The 26,358-nt window shown below is 61.2% G+C and overlaps 2 protein-coding genes across 2 annotated transcripts; one reads left to right on the top strand and one right to left on the bottom strand.

Annotated features, from left to right (window-relative positions):
- Nucleotides 1-19,681, top strand: TARBP1 (TAR (HIV-1) RNA binding protein 1). Its single transcript, XM_029047633.2, has 29 exons — nt 1-152; nt 1,528-1,597; nt 2,130-2,278; nt 2,582-2,634; nt 3,685-3,785; nt 4,188-4,323; nt 4,437-4,533; nt 5,528-5,617; nt 6,064-6,205; nt 6,661-6,757; nt 8,207-8,382; nt 9,158-9,255; nt 10,527-10,691; nt 11,320-11,513; nt 11,925-12,189; nt 12,291-12,479; nt 12,782-12,981; nt 13,090-13,161; nt 13,798-13,921; nt 14,264-14,374; nt 14,594-14,743; nt 15,606-15,692; nt 16,149-16,345; nt 17,176-17,257; nt 18,106-18,280; nt 18,457-18,657; nt 18,760-18,884; nt 19,101-19,237; nt 19,439-19,681. The coding sequence occupies exons 1-29, from the start codon at nt 33-35 to the stop codon at nt 19,641-19,643; spliced, it is 4,008 nt and encodes a 1,335-aa protein (XP_028903466.2). The 5' UTR covers nt 1-32; the 3' UTR covers nt 19,644-19,681.
- LOC100089230 (cytochrome c oxidase assembly factor 6 homolog) lies at nt 18,092-23,837 on the bottom strand. The gene is made up of 3 exons (XM_029047714.2): nt 23,657-23,837; nt 20,219-20,357; nt 18,092-18,354 (listed from the first exon to the last, which is right to left on the bottom strand). Exons 1-2 carry the CDS (start codon nt 23,798-23,800, stop codon nt 20,259-20,261), a joined length of 243 nt encoding a protein of 80 aa, XP_028903547.1. The 5' UTR covers nt 23,801-23,837; the 3' UTR covers nt 18,092-18,354; nt 20,219-20,258.
- Between the last annotated feature and the right edge of the window lie 2,521 nt (nt 23,838-26,358).

Here is a 26,358-nt window from a genome sequence, read left to right as displayed (position 1 = left end):
GACGGGGTTTTGGGATCCGTAGAAATGACGGGATGTTTTTTTCACCGAGGGTAGAGCCCAGCCTCTTCTGGTGGTCCGATGAGAAAAAGGAGCTGCTCCTCAGGTTTTGGGAAAACTATATTTTAATCCTGGAGACTCTGGAAGGAAATCAGGTGAGCCGCCGCGAGGCGTCTCGGCGACGTCGTTCGGGGGCGATGGCGGTCGGTCCGGTGGAAGAGGAGGAGGAATTTTGAAAGTGGGATGGTAGCCGATCCGGTCCGGTCAAGGATTTTGAAAGGGGGAAAATTTCAAATCCAAGAATTCAATTAATAATAATAATAATAATAATAATAATGTTGGTATTTGTTAAGTGCTTACTATGTGCCAAGCACTGTTCTAAGCGCTGGGGTAGACACTGGGGAATCAGGTTGTCCCACGTGGGGCTCACAGTCTTCATCCCCATTTTACAGATGAGGGAACTGAGGCACCGAGAAGTGAAGTGACTTGCCCAAAGTCACACAGCTGACAAATGGCCGAGCAGGGATCTGAACCCATGACCTCTGACTCCAAAGCCCGTGCTCTTTCCACTGAGCCACGCTGCTTCTCTAATTAGTTTGAGGTGGTTTCACCGTGCTGCCCCGTCCCGTCCGCCGTTCAGTTTAGCGAGCGCGGCTGGGTGTATTCACGATATTGATCGTTTCTGTGGAGGGTTTGCTACGTGCCGCGCGCTGGGCTGAGCACTGGGGCAGAGCGAAGGGGATCGGGTCAGTTTACGGTCCCTGTCCCACAGAGGGCTCACAGTCTAAGCGTGAGAGAGAATGGATATCGTCTCCCTCTTGTACAGATGAGGAAGCCGAGGCTCGGAGGAGTGGTTTGCCCACGGTCACGCGGCCAGCAAGTGGCAGAGGCGGGATTAGAACCCAGGTCCTCTGCTTCCCAGGCCCGGGCTGTTGCCCCTGGGCCGCGCCGCTCCTCAGTTTCACCGGGGCTGTTGTGATTTTAGAGGTGCAGAAAGAACCTTTCCAGAAAGAACTTCGGTCCGCTCCCTCCCCCGCCGCCCCCCGACCGTGAACTCATCGTGGGCAGGGAAAGTGTCTTTTTAGCGCGGTATCGTCCTCTCCCGAGCGCTTAGTACGGTGCTGTGCACGCAGTAGGCGCTCAGTAGATACCATCGCTCGGCTGACAGTCAAAATGTGGTGTGAAATCTCCCACTGCGATAGGGGCGTTTGGTGTGGGGAGCGGGAAGGTGGGTGGGCTGTGCCGGGGCGCTCGGGGTCCGGGAGAGTAGCGGGACTACACGTGCGGCCTGCCGTACTGAACGCCCGCTGCGCCGTACGGAAGGGGGCCGAGGACCCGGCCCCGCCCCGGGGAGCCGACAGTCCGATGAGATGGGCTCTCCGAACGTCTCCGGGCGGACGTTTGAAACTACGGAGCCTCGGCTCCTGAAGACGGCGCTCGAGGACGATGGAGCGTGCTTCTGAGTTGCGGAGCATCATCGCGGGGTTTTTCGCCAGTTTCGTGACCCCTTTTGTGCCTTTGAATTTTCAGATTCACGTGATAAAACCCGTCTTGCCAAAGCTAAACAGTCTGTTCGAGGACGCGGTGGCCGAGGGAAAAAGTAAGGGCTCCCTTCCCAAGGAGACGTTTCTTTTCGCGATTGCTTTCGTGGGAGTTTTATCTGTGGCCCCGGTGGCCGGGCCCGATGACCGACCCTGCCCTCTGGGCCCCTTGGTGCCCAGTTTGACACTGGTCCATTCATTTATTGGTTCATTTAGTCGTATTTATTGGGCGCTTAGGGTGCGCAGAGCACTGTACTAAGCGCTTGGAAAGTACAGTTCGGTAAGCGACGGCGACAGTCCCTACCCAACAACGGGCTCACGGTCCAGGATGTTGGCAGAGTGGGCCCGGGACAACGACTGGCCAGAGAGACCCGTTAGGGATGGTGCCGACGGTTAGCGCCGCGCCCCTCACCCTGCCCGGCACGTCTCCGCGCAGGGAGCGAGGGGACGGGCGCGGAGCGCGGCCGAGCGCCCGCGAGGCGGCCGTCGCCGCGCCGAGATCTACGTCGGGAACCTCGGGCCGCGTCCGGTCTCGCTCCGCGTGGGCGGCGGGGGGGGGGGGGTCGCTCGAGCTGGGCTCCTGCTCCACAGCCCGCTGGCTGATCCACCCGTCCTGGCACCTGTGCATTTACAAACGCATGTTTGAGAGCGAAAACAAGACCCTGGTCGGCGAAGGGGTGATGCACTTCCTGGAGCTGTGGGCCACGGAAGGCCTTCCCAGTGCTCCGGACTTCTCAGAGGTAAGGGTCACCTCTCCCCCGTCCTCCGCCCCGCCGGGTAGACGCCTTCAAGCCCTCTTCTCGCGGCCCGTCGGGCCTGGCGGTTAACCCACCTCCCCGGTCCAACGTGCCACCCCGAGCCTGGGCGTCAGGTGGGCCGAGGCTCTTGGAGCTCGGCCTCCGCGGCGGCGGCGGCGCCGCCGGCCCGCCCGCTCCCCTTCCGTCCCGCCGGGCCTCCCCCCGCCGAGCGTCCCCGTCACCGAACGGCGGCCGACCCTTCCTGGACGCGGCGGAGCGACCGTGCGTCTGCCCCCTTCTTTCTAGTTCATTATCGGCCCGCTGATGGACGCCCTCTCCGAAAGCTCCCTCTACAGCAGGTAAGCCGTCCGTTACCGCCCCGGCCACGGCCCAGCCGCGGGGATCCAGATGGTCCGTAGTCGTCTAAAGCGGGGCCTGCCGGGGAGCGAGGGGCTCAGCGGGTGAGGCGGCCGGGTGACCGGGGGCGGCCGCGGGAGACGGACCTTAGGAGACCTCGGGGCAGGGAGGGAGAACTAGATCTGCCCACGCGGATGTCCCGCTGCCCAGCCGGGGCTGAAATGGGGACGCCTCTTCTCTTGCCAAAAAACATCTCCGCTTCTCCATTAACTTCTCTCACAGAATCCGCACTAGTATCAGTTCGTGTCGTCCTCTCGGGGGTCCGAGTCCAGGTGACGTTGCTCTTTAGTTTGGCCTAATGGCCGTAGGAAGAGCACGGCAATGCTCGACGTGCCGGTCGTTTTGCAGTTTTCCAGTAACTCATTACCAGCGAATCGTCCGCCGACGCCATTAGCCGGAGAGAGCTATAGAGCCCGCGAAACCGCTTTCCGGTTTCCGTAAGAGTCGGAAAACACATTTATTGTGAGATGCCCTCAGTTCTCCGGTCCTCCGACGTGTTCGATTAACAGATGGGGTTGGTGGCGGAAACGTCGGGGGGAGAGAGACGACTTCTGGACGTTAACGGTTAACTGCTACTACCGGAGTAATTTCTGCTAATATTCCACCGCTTCGTATTTCATCTATTTTATTGCATAACAAGGCACGATAAAGCCTCCGGTGTACGTCTGAGGGGGTGAGGCGGTGGGCGCGTGTAAGATCTTGGCTGGTTTTTCGCCGTCGTCATTTAGGCGGCAACGTTTATAGCCAGGTCGGGGCCCAAGCGAGATTGTTCTCCCAGCCGCCCGCGTCCGAGCTCTCCAGCTGACCTTCTGTCTTGGGGAGGGGAGACGGACGGACGGTTGGGTGAGGGGCTCCGGGCTGACGGCCCAAGCGGCTGCCGCCGTCCGGTTGGCTCTCTGTCGCCTTTGACGGCCCGCGGAGCCGAGCCGGGCGGCCCCGAGGAGGGCAACAGAGCGGCGGCGACCCTGACGGAGCGCTTCCCCGACGAGCAGGTCCCCGGGCCAGCCCAGCGGCAGCTGCTCTCCGGTCGGGATGAAGCTGCAGGGGTTCCTGGCCACCTACGTCGCAGGCCTCCCGGAAGAAAAAGCCAAGAGTGAGGATCAGTGCGTCCGCGTTCCCCGGAATCTCGTCTGTCTGACGGATCCGAGGCCTGTCCCTCCTCGTCCCTCTCCTCCTCCTCCCTCTCTGTCAGATCTGGGGCGGGTGGGGTGTCCTCGGCCTGACGCGGGGCGGGGGATGGCGGGAGCCGGAGCCGGAACACCCCCGACCGGCGGGCCGCCGACCCCGAGGGGTGCCGAGTTCCCCAGGTGGGGAGCTTCGGTTCGAGAGGGTCCTCCTGTGTTTATCGGGAAGATGGCTCAGAGTCCAAAAACTTTTCGGACCCCGACTCGGTTTCTCGGCAGGTTTTCCGAGACGGGATATTTATTCCCGAGTTACCGGGAAGATCGGAAGGGTGCCGGCGGCGCTCATCCCGCCCCGATCGGTCTGGTTTCAGGGAGTTTCCTGTTGCGGTTCATCGAGAAGATGTCCACCAGGCACTGGTGTGCCGTTCCCATTTTATTCTTCTCCATGGCCCTGGCGCGCATCCCGAGGAGTTGCATCCTGGGGGCGGAAGGCCTCCTCGCCCTCAGGTAACCGTCCCGTCTTCTCCACGTCTTTCCCGGGAACCCGGCCGGGGCCCACCGGGCCTCTCCGTCGGGCGGGTGGCGAGGCCTCGTTCCTGAGGGGCGTCTCTGTGTCGCAGGGAGGTGCTGCAGTGCACGATGATGACCCACCAGGTCCTGCTGCGGGGCGCCGCCCAGGGCTATCTCCTGCAGGCCGCTCTGCGCTTGGTAGATGTGGTGAGCGGGGAGGGGGCCGGGGGAAGGGCGGGCGGGGTCGGTCGTCGTCGTCTTCGGGCTCCCGAGTCCCCGGACGGCCCACTCGGGCCTGCCTCGCCGGCCCTTCGGGGTCGGGTGGCACAAGCCCGTCGGCTGCTGCCTTGGCGCCGGGTTTGAGGCCGACCGACGGATACCACGCGAGAGGGAGGTCCGGGCAGCGGGCGGGGTGCGAGCGTGAAGTTGGCGACGGGAGAGGCGAGAGGGAGGCACAGTGGGGGCGGGAGGAATGAAGAGCGGGAGCTGGGGTGTGGTGGGGGAAGAGGTGGGGGAAAGAGAGAGTGGATGGAGCACCTTAAAGCCAGCGGACAGGGTTCTCTGCTCCGGGGCGATCGGTGAGGATTTTTGAGGCCTGGGCAGCGCTCCTGGGCAACAAGGCCCGTGGCCCCGCCCGCCGCGGGGCGTGGGGAAAGGAGTAGAACTGACGTGGGGAGAGGGGGGCCCTGATAGAGTTTGAGGTGTCTGCGGACTGGTGAGACACACCCGGGTCTGGGTCGGAGGAGAGGGGCCAGAGCCCGGGGAGAAAGGTTTGGGATTTTTACCCGTTGGGGCGCGAGAGGAAGCCGGGAGAGTCCCGAGCTCTTAGTAGAGTGCGGCGCCCGCGGTCAGCACTCGATAAGTACGACTAACTGGCAAACGAGGGCCACCTTCCCCAGGAAGCCATCTGGGGCAGTTCTCCCCATCCCCCGGGGTGACCGAGGAGACGGCGTCGCTCGTTCAAGGCTCTCGGGCCGCGAGGCAGATTTTGAAGTTCAGGGGACAGACCCTCTCTCCCGCCCGCCGCCGGAAAGGAGCCGGGGCCAGTTATTAGAATTGGGTTCCGTCGTTTGGAGGGAGCGGGTGGGAAGCAGGTGATTCGGTCCCACCCGTTGCCTCTGAAAGCGTCCGGCTCCTCGGCGCTTCGAACGAACTTTCCGGGGCCGCGCCGGACTGAGATTCCTTCCGCTCGTTCCATCAGGAAACCGTGTCCCTTTCGGAAATGGCGAGTTTCCTGGCGTGTCTCCGGCCGGAAGAGTCACTAGGCAGAGGGACGGCGCTGTGGACCGAGGTGAGACTGGAAAGCCACGCCTTCGGTCGCGGCGACCCGTCGGCCGGCGTGGCCTTCACCCGACCTCTCGACGGGAGGACCCGGGAGGGGAGCCAGGCGGGAAATGGTTTCCCCAGATGGGCGTCCGAGCGCCTTACGCCCCAGAAAGTCGGCCGACTGCCTATACCGCCCGCCACCTCCTCCCGGAACGGCCGCCCGGAAAATCCCGAAAATTCGCGGGCTCAGCCCGGCCCCCTTGGCGTCGGCTGTAGAGCTTTCCCGGAGTTCCAGGCCGGAGGGATCCTTCCTTCCCCTTCCCGCCGCTGGCTCCGCCTGGCACCCTGCCGGAGGGCTTTTGGGTTCCTGTGGACGGTGGAGCGGGCGCTTCGTGGAAGATGAGGGGAGCGTTTCCCGATGAAGCTTCCGCCGTGGGGGAATTGAGCATCTTTTCCCCGCCCTCCATCCAGGTCTGCGACTGGCTGCGGGTTAACGAAGCCTCCTTTGGAAAGTCCCTGAATCGCGCGGCCGCCGGGGAGCAGGAAGAGTCGTCGCTCAACGCCTACGTGCGGAGCCTCGTGCGAGACTACGTGAAATCGCCCAGCGACGAAGGTCGGTCGGAGGTGACGTCTCGTGGGTCCCCAGGCTACGGGCCGGCGCTGCCCCTCGGGTGCCGTCGGCTTCCGCTCCCCCTCGCCTGAGCCTCGCACCCGGGGGCCCTCAGCAGAAAGCACCCACCCACCGGGTCCGCCCTCGGGGACCGAGAAGAGAGCCCCCGTTTCAGGGAGTTGGTTTTAAAATAACAATTCCGGAATAATGATGGTTTGCTCCGATTATTCTTCAAAATACGATGACAGTTTGGTCGATGGAATTGCGATGCTAGGGAACAGAAGTTGTCCACCGGCAACACGGAGCTTGAAGCAAAATCCCCTGATCGTGTCCCGTGAAGCACAGCTAGACAGGCGTGTCTGCCCGCCGCTCAGCGCACCCTGCGAGCGCCGGATAAGTACCGTCGACTGTTGGATCGACGCCTGTGGGGCAGACCCTCCGGGTTTTTGTCTGGGCAGGAGGAAGATGCTTCGTGCCGGACTGCTCCGAAGCTAAGCTGGTGGCGACGATGGTTCTCCTGGCTACGGACGCGGAGGGAAGGCAGAGCGAAGGCAGGTAGGCGTGGAGACCCGCGAGATAAAGACACCTGTGTGCTTTTGGCCGATTGTGGCGTAATGGGACCGGAGGGCGGTCTGTAGGGGTTGCGTTGACGCGCGGTCGCACCGTGGAGAGCTGAACCGAGGTTTGGGACGCCCACTTGACAACGCTGACGACTTCCCGCACTGGGCCCTTGACGGAAAAATCTTTCTTTGGATCATTTCTTTTTCTTAACTTTTTTGGTTTGGCCCCTCGGGTGGCAGCGAGTGGGCGGCCCTGGGCATCGAGGGACGAGGCGTTTAAAGAGGTTGAGTGCCGGGGTGGGAGGGAAGGGGGCGTTCCCAGACCGAGCTCCTCTTCTCCCTCTACTCCCTCTGCCATCCCCCCTTTACCTCTCCGCAGCTTAACCCTCTTTTTCCCCTTTTCCCTCCGCTCCTCCACCTCTCCCTTCCCATCCCCACGGCACCGTACCCGTCCGCTCGACTGTATATATTTTCGTCACCCTATTTATTTTGTTAATGAATTGTACATCGCCTCGATTCTATTTAGTTGCCATCGTTTTTAAGAGACGTTCTTCCCCTCGACTCTATTTATTGCCATCGTTCTCGTCCGTCCGTCTCCCCCGATCAGACCGTAAGCCCGTCAAACGGCAGGGACCGTCTCTATCCGTTGCTGACTTGTTCATCCCAAGCGCTCAGTACAGTGCTCTGCACATAGTAAGCGCTCAATAAATACTGTTGAATGAATGAAAAGAACCAGGGGCCTGGTCCCTTTCCCTCCTCCCCTTCCTCTTCCTCCCGCTCTCCAACCTCCTCCCTCTCCTCTATAATCTTTTTTTTTTTTAAATAGTTTTCAAGTGCTTACTGTGTGCCAGGCACCGAACTAAGTGCTGGGGTAGATGCTCGGGGAGAAACGAGCTAATCAGATTGGGGACAGTCCCTGCCCCGTAAGGGGCTCGCAGTCTTAATCCCCATTTTATAGAGGAGGTGACTGAGGCCCAGAGAAGGGAAGTGACTTGCCGAAGATCGTGCAGCTAGACAAGTGACGGGGCTGGGATTCGAGTCCAGGGCCTTCTGTCTTCCAGTCCCGGGCGCCGTCGACTAGGCCACGCTACCTCGCTCCTCTTCTTCCCCGCGAGACGGGCCCCCGGCCCATTTGGTTTCTCAGCGGCCTCCGGCTCACGGGGCCCCCGGGACCTGTTGGAGAGTAGGGAACGTTTTCCTTCCCTTTCCTTTACTCTCCGAGCCGGCGCCACCCCCCCCCCCCCGGCGTTTCGCTTTTCCTCGGGTTTGCGACGAAACCCCGCATCTCTGGAGTTCCGCCGTCCCCTTGGGTGGTGGCACTTGACGCCGTGTCCGGGGAAGCGCGAGGAGCGGGCGCCGAGGGTCAGCGGGCGGAGAGCGGGTGGGGCGGGGGGCCCGGCGTGTCGCCCGGCCGGGAGAGCAGCGCCTGTCTCTGTGCCCACAGCGAGAAGGAGGACCGCGGGCCGGACGGCCTCCGGACGGTCCTGCGGCCCCTCGTGGACGTCCTCTCGAAGCTCGGGACGAACCCCTACATCCCCGCGCTCAGAGCGGACCGCTGCCTTCAGCTCATCCTGCAGCTGCTGCGCACGGCCCCGTCCAGAGGCTCCGGCTCCCGCGACGGTGAGGGGGGCGGGCGGGCTCGGGGAGCCGCGATCCCAGCTCTCGAGAGAGCGGCAGCCGTTGTCAGCGAGTCGGCTCCTCCGAGAGAGGCCCCTGGGGCGACCGTGGAAGTTCGGAATCACAAAGTTCCCTGCCCACAGGGAGCTGACACTCTAATGGGGGAGATAAACGAGTACATTTACAATTGAAGCAAAAAAGGATCGAGAAGAGGCGTATACACTTATCTGTCTACACGTACCAAGCTCTGCACACAGTGAGCACCTAATAACGATTGAATGAATCTACATCTGCATGTGCATATATCTATATAGATATTTCTGTAGATATTTCTATATGTAGAGGGGTAGATATAGGTATATATGTAAATGTACATATATAGTTGTATTTATAGGACTATAAATATATAGCTGTATCTGTACACGTATGCATGTGTGGAGAGAGAGAGAGAGCCCTTCCTGCCGCCGGTTTCCACGCCTGGAAGGACTCTGGCTTTTGTCAAAGTGCGGTCCGGGCTTCCCGTCACCCACGGAGGGTTTTCGGGAGCGGTTGGGTTTGGACCGCTTAGAAGAAGCAACCGTGACCATCTCCGGTTAGGAATGAGCCGAGCTGATGGGGAGGGAATCGGGTCCTCTCCCCCCGCCCAGCCTGTCCGCTCCGAGCAGGGTGTGTATAATAATAATAATGATGATAATGGCATTTGTTAAGGGCTTACTGTATGTCAGGCACCGTACTAGACGCTGGGCGCACTCTGATGGCCTGTTTGTATTTGGTGCAGATGAGGCGTTGACCGTCCTTCAGAATTGTCTCGTGGCTGCGTCGGAGAGCATCTCGGACTTTCTCCTCCGAAGGCTCACCGTCGGGGAGCTGAGCACCGTGAGTGGGGCAGCAGGATGAGACCGGGGGGCATCGGGAGGCCGATTCCGATTCCTTCGTTTCAGCGGAACGGGTGAAGGGTGACGGCGGTGGTGACGATGACGATGCTACCTGGGCTCTCTGTGAAGCGCTTTCCGTATGCCAAGCGCTGTGCCGAGCTGCCGGGGCAGAGGCGGGGTAATCGGTCAGGCAAGACCCGGTCCGCCTCCCGCCCGATCCGTTGCAGGCGGCCTCTAACTCTTCTGCCTTCAGAGGAGAGTCTGGGATTGGAAGTGCCCTGGTTTGTCTTGATTTATAGTCTCCAGGAAGAGACGGGAACAGATCTTGTTGCGTCTGTTGGTTTCCAGAGTGCGATGAGAGTAAAAATAGAATGGTATTTATTCAGCGCCTACTATGGGCCGAACACCGTGGCAAGCGCTGGCGTAGAGACAGGATAATCGAATGGGGCCCAGCTCTCTCTGAGGCGAGGGCCTCGGCTCACGATTCATTCGGTCGTATTTATTGAGTGCTTACTGTGTGCAGAGCACTGTGCTGAGTGCTTGGAAGAGGACAGTGTGGCGGGAAACAGACACATTCCCTGCCCGCAACGAGCTTACGGTCTAGAGGCGGGGAGGCAGACGTTAATACGAAAGAAAACGACAGATTTGTACTTTAAGTGCCGTGGGACTGGGAGTGGGGAAGAAAAGAGGGAGCAAGTCAGGCCGACGCAGAAGGGAGCGGGAGAAGAGGAAAATGGGGGCTTAGGGAAGGCCTCCCGGAAGAGATGGACCTTCAAGAAGGCTGCGAAGGGGCGACGGGGACGGGGACAGTAGCCGTCGGTCAGATTCGAGGGGTCGGCGGCGAGATAGACAAGAGGGAGGCCCAGTGAGGAGGTTAGCGTCAGAGGAGCGAAGTGTGCGGGCTGGGTTGCAATAGGAGAGTAGTGAGATAGGAGGAGGCAAAGTGTTGGACTGCTCTGAAACCAATGGTGAGGAGTTTTTGTTTGATGCGGAGGTGGCTGGGCAACCTCTGGAGTCTTTTGAGTGAGGTGATAACGTCCTGACCGTTTTTGAAGAGAACGGCGCGGACAGCAGAGTGATGTATGGACTGGAGTGGGGAGGGGAGCCAGGTGCAAGGAGGCAGACGCGGTAATCCAAGTGGGATGGGATGAGTGGTTCTGTTAACGTGGAAGCAGTTTGGATGGTGGGGAAAGGGGGGATTCTAGCGACGCGGTGAAGGTGGGACCGACGGGATTTGGTGACGGATCGAACGTCCCCTCGGGTTCCTCACAGGTCGCGGATCTGGACCGTTGCCATTTGTATCTGGGGGTTTTGGCGGAGCTGGTGAGCCTGCACCCCAGCGGGGCCGTCTGGAGCCCGGCCGCGCCCCCCTGCAGCTGGCTCGCTCTTTTGAAATCCGCGTCCATCCTCCACCTGCAGGGCAAGCCGGACGGCGGGGTAAATCTGCAAGCCGGGCGCGGGGGCCGGGGACCCGAGGGCGGGCCCCGGAGAGAACTGCCCCCCGTCACCACGGGGTTCAGGGCGGTGAAAACCAGCACGGCACAGAGCCCGCTTGGTGCCGGATCCCACACGTCCCCGGAGGCCCCCGGGGACCGTCGACCCTCGTTCCCCTGGCCAAGGGCCAACTTTGGTCCCCTGCGGGAAGCTTGAAATAATAATAATCGTGGTATTTGTTGAGCGCTTACTATATGCCAAACACCTTTCTAAGCGCTGGGGTAGATACAAGGTAATCAGGTTGGACCCAGTCCCTGCCCCGCATGGGGCTCACACTCTTAATCCCCGTTTTAGGGATGAGGTAACTGAGGTACGGGGACGTGAAGTGACTTGCCCGAGGTCACACAGCAAACATGTGGCGGGGCTGGGATTAGAACCCAGGGCCTTCGACCCCCAGGCCCGGTCTTTTTCCACTAGGCCACGCTGTGCCCTCTTGGCCTCTTAGGCGTGTGCTGCATTGTTCCGGCAAGGGGCGGCGGGGTTCGGGGGCGTTCGGGGGTGCGGGCCACCACCGGGGATGGACCCAGGGGCCTCGGGGAGCTGACGGGCTTTCTCTGCTTCCGGCCCCCAGGACCGCGGCCTCGGGGAGCAGATTCAGAAAGTGGTCAGCATGGCCTGCCTGGCCAGGACCTGCGAGATGGCGGACCGGCAGCCCGGGCGGAGCCTCGACTCCCTGGACGCGGACGGGACCTTTCGGAGGTTCGTGTCCTCGGCCCAGTTCGACCGGAGGCCGGAGAAGCCCCGTTGTCCCGGGGAGCAGGGCAGGTGCGTCCCGGACCGGGGGACCGGTGGGGTTTGGGGGGTGGGGTGGGGAGCGGTGGAGATGGAGGAGGAGGAGGAGGAGAAAGATGGACTTATATCACCTTAGTTTAAAAGCCAAAACGATCAGGTTGCCGTTAGGGTCTTGTGACCCGGCCCCAGTTCCCCCGGCCCGGCCTCGGTGACCCCGCGGCCTGGTTTTGTCGCGGGGGTCGGGGGCGCGGGCGTTGGCGGGATCTGGGGGAAAGTGGGTACTCGGCGATTGCCTACCGGGAACCGGGGGTGTCCCCGACCAGTGAGTGTGAGGGTGGGCGGAAGGTGGGGTGCTTTTTCAAAGGGGTAACAGCTTGGTTTTTCTGCGTCACTGGGAGGAAACGAAGACCAAGGCTGCAGGCGATCCTGTTGTTTCTGTCGTAGTTTTCTCGGAGAATCGTCGACTTCCCGGGGATGGGGAAAAAGCGTCGCCCGGTACGTCCACGACCAGTGGGTCTGCCGCCGTTTTGCGTTAAACCGGTCATCGCGCGGCCAGGCTCCGGACCCCGGGGACGGGACCCCTCCGGCCGCCGCCCGGGAGCCGGGCCGGCCGGAGACGCTCCTGCGGGCGGCGCTGGAAGCCCTCGCCGTCCTCCCGCCGGACCACGTCCTCCCCGTTTTCGGCTCCATGAAAATCTTGATCCCCGAGGTGAGGAGCGGGGCCGGGGGGCCCCCGGGTGGGGAGGGGGCGGCCCCCCCAGCCTCCGTAAAGAAGCGGCTCGTCACCCGCCGCCCCCGCTTCCCTTTCAGCTCCTGAACTCCCACGAATCCCTCTGCGTCCGGTCTTTCGACGCGGCCTGGAAGATCGTAGCGACTCTGAGCAACACCCAGCTGGTGTTCTGGCCCAACCTCAAGGCCTTCGTTCAGTTTGCCTTCGACGGCAGAGTTCTAGCCGTCGCCTCGCGGCGGAAGGGCCGGGCCCACGCCCGGCTCAAGGAGGTGAGGGGCCGCCGGGGCCGGGGGCCGCGGGTGTGTCGAGGGGACGGGGAGAGAGCAGGGGGCCGTCGATCGAGCTTCCCGCCATCCGACTGGGAGACCGAGGCAGCGGGCGGGGAGGGGGGGGCGCGTCTCCGGGGGAGGACTTCCCGCAGAAGGGGGCTGAGCGGGGCTCCGGCCGTGGGGAGCACGGAAGGCCGAGGGGCCGAGTGAGGCTTCAGAGGTAGAGACGGGTCCTCCGCGTCCCCTAGACGACGGGTGTCTGTGGAGACCCCGAGGAGCCGGTGACCCTTACTCCCCTGCAGATCGCGAGCGAGATGACGGAGATGTCCTCCACCAGGACCGGGGTCTTCAACGTGCTCATCGGCCACTGCTGCCGGACGTGGCTGGCCTCCCCGTGGGGCGAGCCGGGGCTCCCGGAAGACCCTCCGTCGAGCGCTCGGGATTACGTGGGGCTCGTCGCCGAGGCCTGCGTCTTCGGGCCGGTGTTCAGGCGAGACCAGAGGTAGAGCGGGAGCGCTGGGGTTGGGCCGCCCCGCGCGGTGCCCGGGGGAGGAGAGGGATGCCCCGTGGGTCCGCCGCCCCCGCTGACCCGCCGCCGTTCCCTCCGAAGGCTCGTCCAGGACGTCCGGGCCTTCGTCGGCAGCCTGGGGAGCGAATGCGCAGCCAACGTGGTTACCGAGAGGTCAGTGTCTCCGGGGATGCTCTGCCCGAGGGTCGGGATCTTTCCCGTGGCGAAAAGGCCCCAGGGGCCTCCCTCCCGGGGACCCCGCCGCCGCCGCTTTCCGACCCGGGCTACGGGAAGCCGAGGGAGGGGCCGGAGGACCCGCTTAGGGAGTCGCCCCCAGAGCGGCCGGCCGGCGATCCGCGGGGCGGGGCGGCGGGCTGGGGGGCCAGGCTCCGGGACGGGCGGAGCGCCGGGGGAAGGGTGAACGCGTCCGTCGCACGCTTGCCCGTCGGCACGGCGAGGACCGTCACGTTCCTTTCCGCTCTGAGGCGTGGCCTTTTCCCGGGCGGCCTCGGATGCCCTCGGTGGCCTCACCCCGGGCACCCGGGGCCACGGGCGTCGGGTAGAAATGCCGCCGTTCCCGGGGCCGGGTCCCGCGTACCTCCGGAGCCCGGGCCGAGGCTCGAGGGCCCGGTCGGCCGATGCGTCCGGCTCTCGTTCCCGCACGCGCCGGGTGGGGGTGGGGGGTGTGTGTCCCGGAGGCGGACAGATGACACGCTCGGACCGTCCCGCCCTCCCCCGGGATTGGGTCGCCCGGGGGTTTGGGGTTCGTGTTCGGAGGGTCACCTCCCCGTGTCCCTGCCTGTCTTCTAGCACTAACCGGGACGACCATCACGTGAGAGTCTGCGCCGTCAAGTTCCTCTGTCTGTTGGACGGGGCCCGCCGCCCGGCACACAAGTCCTATGTCGGAGAGCTGGCGGCCGGACTTCTGGAGAAAGTGAAGTGACCCGGGACGGCCCGAGCCTTTCTGCCTGACAGTTAGCGCGATCCCAGGAGTCCGAGGGAGGGGTGGGGAGGAGGACGAGGGGCAGGCTAACGTCCTCCGCGGCCGGGGCGTCGTCGCCGGGCACCGGGGGGGGGAATACCTAGATTTAGCAGACGTGATTCCTGCCCTCGGGGAGTTCCCTATCTAGCAGGGGAGGGAGATCCGAGAATAGACCGCAGGCCGGAGGAGGGAACGGAGTGTCCAGACGTGGCCAGAAGAACCAGAGGGAGGGTCGGGGGGGAGGCGGCGGCGCCGGGGCGGGAGGGACCACCCGCGGCGTGACTCTGCTTGCAGGAGGCTCTGGTGGCCAGTTCGAGAAGCCACTACTACGCGAACTCTCTTCAGCACAGAGTGCAAAACCGGGTGTGGCAGACGCTGCTGGTCCTGTTCCCCAAGCTAGACCAGGTGCGTCGTCCGAGGGAAGCCTCGCTGGGTCCCGACGGGGACGGCCCGTCCCGGGGGGGGAGGGGCCTGGGGGTGGCCCACCTGACCGTCCCCCCGTCCGCCCGGTGCCCCGGGCCGCGCCCGAAGCCCGGGGGTGACACGGGCGGGGGGCGAGGAGGAGGAGGGGGGCGGCGGGGGCGCGGGGCTCACGGCCGACGCCTCCGATCGGGCTCCCTTCAGGATTTCCTCGGCGGGGTCGTCGACAAGGTTTTCCAGGCCGGGTCCGTCAGCAATCAGGCCTCCGTCAAGTACGCCATTCAGTGGATGATTATTTTGATCCTTCACCGATACCCCCAGTTCTTCCCCAAGTTCTGGGACCGCTTCCGTCCCGTAAGTGCCCCGACGCCGGGGAACCTCAGCCGGCGGTCGCCGCGCCTGGGCCGAGCCCGGCCGCTGGCCGCTGGCCGCCGCCGGCTCTCCCGCCCCCGGCTCGGCTCCTTGAGGAGCCCCGACGGGAGAAGAGTGATTGTTGGGGTGTCTCTTCAGTGCTTACTATATGCACTAAGCACTGGGGCGGATACAAGGTCATCGGTTGGGACACGGTCCCTAAGTAGTAGGGAGAACCGGGTACCGAATCCCCGTTTTACAGATGAGGGACCTGAAGCCCGGAGAAGTTGGGTGATTTGCCCAAGGTCACCCAGCGGGGAGAAGCAGCGTGGCTTAGTGGCGAGAGCTCGGCCCCGAGGGAAGGACCTGGGTTCTGATCCCGGCTCCGCCGCTCGTCAGCTGTGTGACTCTGGGCAGGTCCCTTCACTTCTCCGGGCCTCAGTTACCTCATCTGTAAAATGGGGATTAAGACTGGGAGCCCCACCTGGCACAACCTGATCACCTTGTGTCTGCCCCAGTGCTTAGAACGGTGCTCGGCCCATAGCGAGTGCTTAACAAAGACCAGAATTATTACTAAGCGCCCGAGCACCGTACCGGGTGCTTAGGCGAGAAGCATCGCGAGGGTGGAGACGTGAAGGACGTCGGTGTTCGTAGGGGTTTGGGAACTAGGAGGGGACTGACTTCCTCCAGCCGAGAGGTCTGGAGACCATCACGTGGGGTCGTTTTGGTCCCGACCGGACGCTCCCGGGTCCGGGGTCCCAGAGTCCCGGGAGGAGGGAAGTGGGGGCTCCACACCGCCGTGGGGGCCGGGCCCCCGTTAACCGCCCACACCTACTCAGGATGAACTCTGGCGGTGCCCTTGCAGGGGGAAGAAAACTTCAAAACGAGCATGTGCACGTATCTGTCGGTGCTGTTTCACCTGGACGTCATCGTTCAGAATGAGGCCGAGATGGTAAGTGCAAAGCGCTCGGAGATGATAAAAAAAAAAAAAAAAAAAGAAAAAAGGAAAGACTGCTGGGAAAATTTCCAGGCTCGATGTGTGACGTTTCCAGCAATCCCTTAGAAATCCGAAAATAATACTCCTTCATACCCTTCAGTTCTCCATTTGAGGGTGGGCGGTTTTGGGATCTGTGGGCAAGGGGCCGGCGGGGCATCCCGGGAAACCGTCCCTCCGGGGAGCGGCTTCCCCCGAGTTCGGAAGGCCCTAGGAGGGATCCCGCGGGACCGCACCCAGGGAAGCCCACGGGGGACGCGGGTCCGGACGCGTCACCACCCCATCCCCAGCCGGCCCCAGGCGGCCCCAGACTCCCGCTGTGGGCAGGGGTGGTGGGGACGCCGTGCGGGAGCTCCGTCCGGGCGCTTGGCTAGCGTTCACGAGGCGCCCCCCCCCTCCCCTCCTCTGCCCTAGAGAGCTCAGCTGAAGAAAGGCCTCGTGGTCGCCCTGCAGTGGTGCTTCAGCCACAACTTCCGCGTCCGCCTCTACGCCCTGGTGACGCTGAAGAAGATCTGGGGCCTGTGCAAGACCTGGCGCCTGGAGGAGTGCGAGGCTCTGTCGCCCGCCATCGAGTCGAGCCTCGAACAGGTGGAAAACACCCACGGAGCAGGGTAGGGTCCGCTCTCCCCCTCCCCACTCCGCGCCCCCGGGGACCCTCGGCCACCCGTCCGCCCCGCGTCAACTCGTGATGGTTTTGGGGCGGCCCGCTCGATTCGGGATTGGTTCTGGCTGTGGGCCGGGCGGGTCTGGACCCTCTCCAAGACCACCCCAGGCGACGGTGCGGCCGGTGCCAGGGTCAGGCAACGCATCCCGCGGGGCCGGGACCCCACCGCAGCCCGTCGGAAACGGTCTCTCTCTGCCGCCGCGGCCAGTGACCCCGCTCCACGTCTTCCTTCGTCCGGCTGACGGTTACAAAGACCTCCGGCCGGCCTCACCTTACCCAGCTAGCTTTCGGGAGAACATCCGCCCCGGAGCCCGTGTTTGAGATCCCGGGGGGGGGGGGGGGGGGGGGGGGGGGGGGGGGGGGGGCGTGCAGCAGTTCGGAGCCGGCTCCCTTCCTTGCTTCCCCCCCCCCCACCCTCTCGGGTTTGGGAAGTTCGGGCTGCCGCCGGGAGGAAAGAGGGAGAAAGGGCCCCCCCTCACCCCCAGGCCGCATTCCCAGAGGGAGCAGAATCTCCACAGGCTCCGTTTCCCCCACAGGGGCAGAAAGGCAGCCTGACTCTGACGAGGCAGAGTCAGTCTCCTGCCGGGACGGCCCGCTTTTCTCCTCGTGTTGCCCTCGTTCTTTGGGCCAGACAGAAACGTCGGCTGGTGTCCGTGTGGATCGGTTCTTCCACCGACCCACGTGCCCTCGGCCCTTAACCCCCCGGGTTTTTTTTCCCGCCCAGAGCCACAAGCCCCCGAGGCGGCTCTCAGGGCTGAATTTTGCCACCCAACCTAGGAACGCCAAGAGGAACTGGCAGCGGATCCAGGAGCATTTCTTCTTCGCGGTCTTTCACCCCCTCCGAGACTATAACCTGGAGGTGAGTCTGGCCACTGTTCTCAGGATGGCAGTTGTGGCCGGGAGGCTTTTATTTCTCTTAATGCTATCTGTTAAGTGCCTGCCAGGTGCTAATCAGTTCGGACACAGTCCGTGTCCCACCTGGGGCTCCTCTTAATCCCCATTTGAGGAGGAGGTAATTGAGGCCCAGAGAAAGAGACCTGACTTGCCCAGGGTCACACAGCAGGCAAGTGGTGGAGCTGCGATTAGAACCCAGGCCCTATGACTCCCAGGCTCGTGCTCTACCCACTAATCCATCTTCCTTCCATCAGTTCTGTTGCATTAGACTCTCCCGAGCACTTAGTACGGTGCTCTGCCCGTAGTAAGCACTCAATCAGTGCCATTGATTATGCAGGCAGTTGAGGCCGTGTTTCACTAAGGGGCAGGGAAAGAGGTGAACGCGTCTGTTTCTTGGTGCACTGAGAAACAAAATTCTACTAATAATTATGGTATTCGTTGAGTGCTCGCAAATTGGGTTGAACCCAGTCCCACCTAGGGCCCTGTCTTACCTCACCTGTAAAAGGGGGAACAACTGAGGCACGGAGAAGCCAAGTGACCCGCCTAAGATCACCTCTGACTAGGGGATGCAGAGCAAAGCCAATTTTGGGTGTTGCGGGTGCCGGGATGGCTCTACGGGGCTCTCTTGGGAACTTTCTGCTGAAAACAATTCTTCGGACCTTCATCTGCCCAGTGCCAACCACCCCACCCTCCCCACTGTGGCGGACAGCCCGAGAGCAGGGGAGGTGTCGGCTGGACGGCGGGCCACCCTCCCCGCGCCCCCGCCCATCTTCGCCGAGGAAAAAACGGGATTTCCAAATTTTCTCTTTTCAGACGATATTTTACATCCTTCCCCGGCTTGCGGAACTCGCGGAGGACGAGTGGATCCCCCTCTCCAAATTCACCGGATTCACGGACATCCCCACGGAGTCGGGACGTCCGAGCTGGGGCCGGGCTCGCGGGGAGCTTCGGGACCTGCGGCCCGACCCGTGGACACAGCCGGACACCGGTAAGGCAGGCGAGTCCCCGCCACGGCTTCGCGCTCCGGGTCGTCACGGTCGGCCGCCCCGGGGGCCGAGGGTCCTGCAGCGACAGAGGAGGGGAGGAGAGCTCTAACCTGGTTTTGGGGTTTTCCTTAGTTTTTACTTTGGTTTTGATGCTCCCCCGCCCACCCCCCCCCCCCAGGTCTCAACCCAGCTGAGCTCGCTCTCCACCTGGAAGGGACCGACGTCCAGAAGAAAATCATCCCTTGGAAAAACAACAGCCCCGCCCCCCCGGACCTGGACCTGGACCTGCTCTTTCAGGATCGCGCTGCCCGACTGGGCAAGTCCCTCAGCGGGTTGATCGTGGTGGCCTCGCTCGTTGCTAAACCCACCAATTTAGGAGGTAAGAGGCCACGGCCGCTCACCGGGCCCCCCGGCGTGGAAGGGGGCCGGCCGTCAGCCGGCGGGGCTGACCCCCGGCCATCCCGTCTGTCCTCCGCCGCAGGGCTGTGCCGAACGTGTGAGATATTTGGGGTGTCGACGCTGGTGCTGGGCAGCCTGCAGTGCGCCAGCGACAAGCAGTTTCAGCACCTCAGCGTTTCAGCGGAGCAGTGGCTCCCTTTGCTGGAGGTGGGTGGCTCCCGACACAGTTTCACCGTGTCCTTCCCTTCCCTTTCCCCCACCACGACTGTGTCTGTCGCGCTACTTCCAGCCAACCCACGGGCTCACCCACACAACTCCCGCACCCCCGGCCTCAAGAGCCGCCCGGCCTCGAAGGCAATCGCTCATCGGACGTACACCAGAAGGCTTCCTCCACCTTTCCCAACCCCGGCTTCTGACCCCTAGGTGAAGCCAGCCCAGTTGGTGGATTATCTGCGGCAGAGAAAAGCGGACGGCTACACCATCATCGGCGTCGAGCAGACGGCTAGGAGCGTGGATCTGACCGAGTACCGCTTTCCCGAGAAATCGCTGCTCCTGCTGGGGTGAGTAGAGCCCGGGGGCTCCTGGTGCAGAAGGAGCCAAGCGGGAGCAGGTCACTCAAACCCCCTTTTCCCGCCTTAGCCCGTGCGCGCTACGCGAGCGCGGGGGCTGACCCACTAGCAGAGCACTCGCTCACCGCTTTTCTCCCCCCGATTTCCCCACCTTCCGCTGGGTCGGGCCCTGCTGTGCTCGGCCGCCGCTAGCAACGAGCGGGAGGGGATCCCGGCGCACCTGCTCGGGCAGCTGGACGTCTGCGTGGAGATCCCCCAGCAAGGCATCGTCCGCTCCCTCAACGTCCACGTGAGCGGCGCGCTGCTCATCTGGGAGTACACGCGGCAGCGGCTGGCCCGCCGCCCCCGCGACGGCGGCCGGACGGCAGGTCGAGCCCGCGAGGGGCAGGGCTCTTAATGTATTATTTTTCTGGGAAATAAACTGTTTTGGTTAAATCCTGGGTTGTGTTTTTTTACAAAAAAGCGAGGGGGGGCCAGGAGGAATCGGCACCGAGGTAGGTACCCACGCTCGAGCTCCCACTGTATGCAGCAAGGGGTCAGGGGCGGGAACGGGCTGTTAGATGGGGGGGGAAGAGATAAAACATTTCCCTCTCTGGCACGCAGAAAGCAGCGCTCAAGGAACTTGGAAGGCTTGAGGGGGCTAACTTCCCCCCACACAAACACTAAATATGAACGGGCGGACACCAGGCAACCGCAGAGAAAGCGTCGAGGGAAAAAAGTCCTTCCCCCCGGGCCGAGGGAAATGGGAAGGGTCGGTTCCCTCCCGGCCCCGTTTAGCCTAACGCAGGCAGGGGCTCGGGAGGAAAGGAGATGCTCTCACACCTCCCTCACACCACTGCTTTTACTGAGCTGGGCTCAACCGCCACAAAACGGTGGACACCCCACCCACCCTCACAAACCTGCCCGCTGGCCACCTGGAGGGACCGTTCTGCCTGCCCTCCGCTCCTTGGGACCCCCCCCAACCCCCGGTACCTTGAGCACGGGGCCGCGGTCCCCGGCGTTGGGAGGGCGGCTAGGAGGAGCCTGCCTTTGTTTCTGAAGGCTGGAACTGCCCGGCTTCAAACTTCTCCTTGAACTTTAAGTAGTCTCTTCTTTTATCAAAATACTTAATCTGCGAAGAAACCGCAAGAGAACAAAACAGTTAGGGGGCGTCATCAGAAAGGCAACGGCCCAAACGTGGGGGGGGTGGGAGGGGGCTGGTGGCCGGCCCGGGCCCAGCAGCCGTGTCCACATCCCTGGGCCGGGTCCCCCTATTTGAAATTTCTTGGGATCACATCTACGTACCCTCCCAAGCGCTCAGTAAGGTACTCTGCAAACAGTAAGTTGGATTAACTTGTATCTACTCCGCGCTTAGAAAAACGTTTGACACATAGTAAGCACCGAACAAATACCGTAAAAGAAGTAAACAGTCACCAAACACCACTGATTGACTGCAACCCAAGTGCCCGGAGCCGGGAGGCAGGAGACCTGGATTCGAGTGCGCCTCCGCCCCGGCCTCCCGTGTTACCTCGGGCAAGTCACCGGACCTCTCTGGGCCGCCTGTAAAATGGGAATATGCAGAGAAGCTCACGTCTCCCCTTGCCTAAAAAAACAAAACCCTCCCATCACCTCATGACTCCCTCCTACCATTTCTTTCCAAACTCCGTGAGGGAGTTGTCTACGCTCGCCGCCGCCGCCTCCGATTCTCTCCTTGACCCCCTCCAATCTGGCTTCTGCTCCCTTCGCTACCCAAAAACTTCCCTCTCAAAGGTCATATAGGACCTCCTTGCCAAATTCAACAGCCTCTACTCCATCCTAATCCTTCTCAACCGCCTTCCACCCCCTTCACCTGAACAGTACCCAAACTCAGTTTCACTGACACTGTCCTCTCCTGATTCTTGGGCAAGTCACTCTACTCCTCTGGGACCTCAGTTTCCCCCACCTTGTAAAAACAGTTCCTCCAAACCTGCTCTCCCTCCCACTTGGACCCCGTATGGAACAGGGACTGCGCCTGATCTGATGATACTGAATCTACTCCAGCCCTTAGCACAGTGCTCGGCACAAAGTGGCCACCACACGCCACAATCACATGGGAAAATTCCCCGGGAGGTGCACTGGGGTCCAGAGAAGGTGTGTTTTTTAAGGGGGGAAGAGAGTTGGGTGTATGTGAAGACAGTGGGAAGGAGCCAGCCCACTGGGCCCGAGTGTTTTTAGAAAGTGAGAAGAGATGGGGGTGGAGAGGGTCGATCCTGAAAGCAGATGGGAGATGAAATAATTTATAAATAGGAGAGAGATGCCCTCAAAAAGTATGAGAAGTAAAATGCCTTGTGTCAAAGTCCAGGGGGAGGAGAGGCGGCAGAAGTGCTGAAACGGCGGTAGGGGCGGAGAGATCTGGGAAGAAGACGGTGCGCTGGGGGAGCCTCTTGGAGGAGCTGAGCTGTCAGGAGGTTTGAAGGTGGGGAGAGCTGGAGTCTGGCAGGTTCCTTGCTGACCGCTGTGCCTTCAGAGCACACTTCACTCTGCCCCCCCCAGATCATTTTCCTAAAAAATCGTTCCGCTCCAACTCCCCATTTCTCAAAGCCTCCGAGGACCTGGGATGTAATCCTAGCTCTGCCACGTGCTTGTGGTGTGACCCTGGGCAAGTCATTTCACTTCCCCGGGGCCTTTGTACCATCTAAGTGGAGAAGCGGCGTGGCTAGGTGGAAAGAGCCCGGGCTTGGGAGTCAGAGGTCATGGGTTCAAATCCCGGCTCTGCCACTTGACAGCTGTGTGACTGTGGGCCAGTCAATTCACTTCTCTCTGCCTCAGTCCCTCCTCCGTAAAATGGGGATTAAGACCGTGAGCCTCCCATGGGACAACCTGATGACCCCGTATCTACCCCAGCGTTTAGAACAGTGCTCCACGTATAGTAAGCCCTTAACAAATACCATTATTATTATTAACTTCTCAGTGCCTCAGTTCCCTCCTCTGTTAAATGGGGATGAAGACTGTGAGCCTCCCGTGGGACAACCTGATGACCCTGTATCTCCCCCAGCGCTTACAACGGTGCTCTGCACATAGTAAGCGTTTAACAAATACCCACATTATTATTATTATTATTAGGAGGGAGATCATCTGTGCGCTGTGCTTAAATCCCGAATCTCTCATCGCCAGGCCCTTGCTCACGCTCTCTCCGGTCTGGAACTCCCTCCCTTTTCCTATCAGTCTGGCCACCCCTCTCCATCTTTGAAGTCCTATTACAATACACCTCCTCCAAGAAGCCTTCCTCGACTAACCTCTCTTCCCACCTCGTGTGCTCTCCCCTTCTGCGTCACCTGGGCACTTCATTCCAAGCGCTTAGTCCAGTGCTCTGCACATAGTAAGCGCTCAATAAATACTATTGAATGAACCCTCTAAAGAGTCCGATACCTCACGCACAGCGCTTCTGCGCAAAACCTTACACTCTGCCACTTCCCCTGGCCATAATTTCCTTGAACGCCTCTCCCACGCGGACTGTAAGCTCCTTGAGGCCGCGACCCGTGTCTGCTGTGCTGCACTGCCTCCTCCCAAGGAGCCTGCACAGTGCTCTGCACAGTGGAAAGAGCCCGGGCTTGGGGGTCGGATGTCACGGGTTCGAATCCCGCCTCTGCCACTTAGCTGTGTGACCGTGGGCGAGTCGCTTCACTTCTCTGGGCCTCAGTGACCTCATCTGTCAAATGGGGATGAAGCCTGGGAGCCTCACATGGGACAACCTCATTCCCCTGCATCTCCCCCAGCGCTTAGAACAGCGCTCTGCACATAGTAAGCGCCTAACGGATACCCACACTATATTAAAATGGGGATGAAGACTGGGAGCCTCACGTGAGACAACCTGATGACCCTGCATCTCCCCCAGCGCTTACAACAGTGCTCTGCACATAGTAAGCGTTTAAGAAATACCAACATTATTACTATTAGGATGAATGTATCCCCTCAGCGCTTAGAACAGTGCTCTGCACATAGTAAGCACTTAACAAATACCAACATTATTATTAGGACGAATGTAACCCCCCCAGCGCTGAGAACAGTGTTCTGCACGTAGTAAGCGCTTAACAAATACCAACATTATTATTAGGATGAATGTATTCCCCCCCCCAGCGCTGAGAACAGTGCTCTGCACGTAGTAAGCGCTTAACAAATACCAACATTATTATTATTAGGACGAATGTATCCCCCCCCCAGCGCTGAGAACAGTGCTCTGCACGTAGTAAGCGCTTAACAAATACCAACATTATTATTATTAGGATGAATGTATCCCCCCCCAGCGCTTAGGGCAGTGCGTGGCACATAGTGAGCGCATAATAATAATAACTATTAAGAGTGTGAGCCCCCGGGGGCTCAGGGTCCGCAGGGCGGCTAATACACAGCCCTTAAGGGGCGGCTAGGCCAGAGGCGTCAGGAGGACGAGCTCACCCACTGCTGCGGGCAGGTGGCCTCGAAGGGGCCTCTGGCGTGTCGGCACCGGGAGGCGTCGTCGCCGTTGTCGTCCAGGCACCGCCAGTAGCGGTCCCGGGCGTCCCAGCAGGCCGCCCGCTCCTGCCGGCTCGGCGCCGCCATGGCCGCCCCCGGGGGGAGGCAGGGAGGGAGGCAGGGAGGGAGGGAGGGAGGGAGGGCAGTGCGCCTGCGCGGAGGGAGACAGGGAGCGGGGGACGAGCGCCTGCGCGGAGGGAGGGAAGGAGGGAGCAGGCCGCGCGCCTGCGCGGAGGGCGGGAAGGAGGGAGGGAGGGAGGGAGGAGGAGGTCGCGCGCCTGCACGGAGGGCGCGAAGGAGGGAGCCGCGCGCCTGCGCAGAGGGAGGGAGGGAGGGAGGAGGAGCCCGCGCGCCTGCACGGAGGGCGCGAAGGAGGGAGCCGCGCGCCTGCGCAGAGGGAGGGAGGGAGGAGGAGGCCGCGCACCTGCACGGAGGGCCCGAAGGAGGGAGCCGCGCGCCTGCGCAGAGGGAGGGAGGGAGGGAGGGAGGGAGGGAGGGAGGAGCCCGCGCGCCTGCACGGAGGGCGCGAAGGAGGGAGCCGCGCGCCTGCGCAGAGGGAGGGAGGGAGGGAGGAGGAGCCCGCGCGCCTGCACGGAGGGCCCGAAGGAGGGAGCCGCGCGCCTGCGCAGAGGGAGGGAGGGACGGAGGGAGGGAGGGAGGAGGCCGCGCGCCTGCGCGCACGCGGCCAGGGCACGTGAGCCGGAGGCGGGACGAGGCGGCGTTGGGCCTCAGGGAGGGCACGCGGGGACCCCGACGGATCCCACTTTGCACCGGGATTTTAGCAGTGGTGGAAGGTCATCGGTTGATAATAATAAGGAGAAAAATTGTGACTTAGTGGAAAGAGCACGGGCTCGGGAGTCAGAGGTCTTGGGTTCGAATCCCGGCTCTGCCCCTTGTCAGCTGGGTGACTGTGGGCAAGTCACGTCACTTCTCTGGGCCTCAGTTCCCTCATCTGTCAAATGGGGATTGATTGTGAGCCTCACGTGGGTCAACGTGATGACTCTGTGTCTCCCCCAGCACTTAGAACAGTGCTCGGCACATAGTAAGCGCTTAACAAATCCCAACATTATAATAATGATGGCATCTGTTAAGCGCTTACTATGTGCCGAGCACTATTCTAAGCGCTGGGAGGGGGCCGAGGTGAGCGGGTGGTCCCACGTGGGGCTCCACAGGCTTCATCCCCATTTGACAGATGAGGGAACTGGAAGGACAGAGAAGGGAAGCGACTTGCCCAAAGTCACTTAGCTGACGGGTGGCAGAGACGGGATTAGAACCCATGACCTCTGACTCCCCAGCCCGGGCTCTTTCCACTGAGCCACGCTGCTTCTCCGGGTTCTAATGCCACCTCCGACACTTGTCTGCTGTGTGGCCTTGGGCAAGTCAATTCACTACTCTGGGCCTCAGTTCCCTCATCTGGAAAATGGGGATTGAGATTCTGAGCCCCACGTGGGACAGAGAGACCGTGTCCAACCCAATTGGCTTGTCTCCACCCCAGCGCTTAGTACAGTGCCTGGCAAATAATACGTTCTTAACAAATACCACAATGCTTATTATTATTACAGTGCCTGGCGCAAATACATGCTTAACAAATACCACAGTGATTATTATTATTACAATGCCTGACACATAGGAAGTGCGATTTGTACATTCCAAGCGCTTAGTACAGTGCTCTGCACATAGTAAGTGCTCTATAAATACTACTGAATGAACAAATGCCACAATTAGTGCTTAGCACAGTGTCTGGCACAGATTAGGCACTTAAATACCATTATTACTATTTTGTTATTATTTAGGGTACAAATTCCCAAACTGATAGTTTTAGATGCCCAGCACAACACATTTCACTCAGTAGGCACCCATTACAGCACTCCCATGACAGGAGGTTCCCACTAATAGTAATAATAATGAGGTTGGTATTTGTTAAGCGCTTACTACGTGCAGAGCACTGTTCTAAGCGCTGGGGGAGATCCAGGGTCATCAGTTTGTCCCACGTGAGGCTCACAGTTAATCCCCATTTTACAGATGAGGGAAGTGAGGCCCAGAGAAGTGACTCGCCCACAGTCACACAGCTGCCAAGTGGCCGATCCGGGATTCGAACCCATGACCTCAGGCTCTTTCCACTGAGCCACGCTCGGCACACAGATGCTTAACAAAGACCCTGGCATGAATGCATAGGCAGAGGCTGTGCCCAAATCTATGCAGGGCCTAGACGCTGCTGGTGATTGATGATAAATATTTCCCAAGGGTAACGGAGATGGGGTTAGAGCCAGGGATTGCTTCAGGGGTCCGGGTGGAGGCCGAGACTTTCCCCGACATAGGGTGAAATCGAACTCGGGAAACAGAAGTGGGAAGTGTGGCGGTGGGAGGAGCCAGTGGCCGCTGACTTGCATTTTTCCCCATTTCGATCCCACCTACTGCCTTGGTCGCATTTCTTCGCCAGCTAAGCACTTAAGTACTCACAACCATAGCATTTACGTAATGTATCTCACAACCCCCCCCCCCATTATATAAGCCGTAACTCGTGTACAACCCCGGGTTGCCTTCTTCCTCCGGCTTGAATTTATTTAGCTTAACTTTTCAATGCCTCGGTTTCTTCATCCTTCAAATGGGGATTCGATACCTTTTTTTAATGGTACTTGTTAAGC

This window comes from Ornithorhynchus anatinus, chromosome 19, assembly GCF_004115215.2.
Source record: "Ornithorhynchus anatinus isolate Pmale09 chromosome 19, mOrnAna1.pri.v4, whole genome shotgun sequence".
Classification (NCBI taxonomy): domain Eukaryota; kingdom Metazoa; phylum Chordata; class Mammalia; order Monotremata; family Ornithorhynchidae; genus Ornithorhynchus; species Ornithorhynchus anatinus.
The sequence above is the reverse complement of the archived record's forward strand: the minus strand, read 5'-3'. Positions and strand labels throughout refer to the sequence as shown.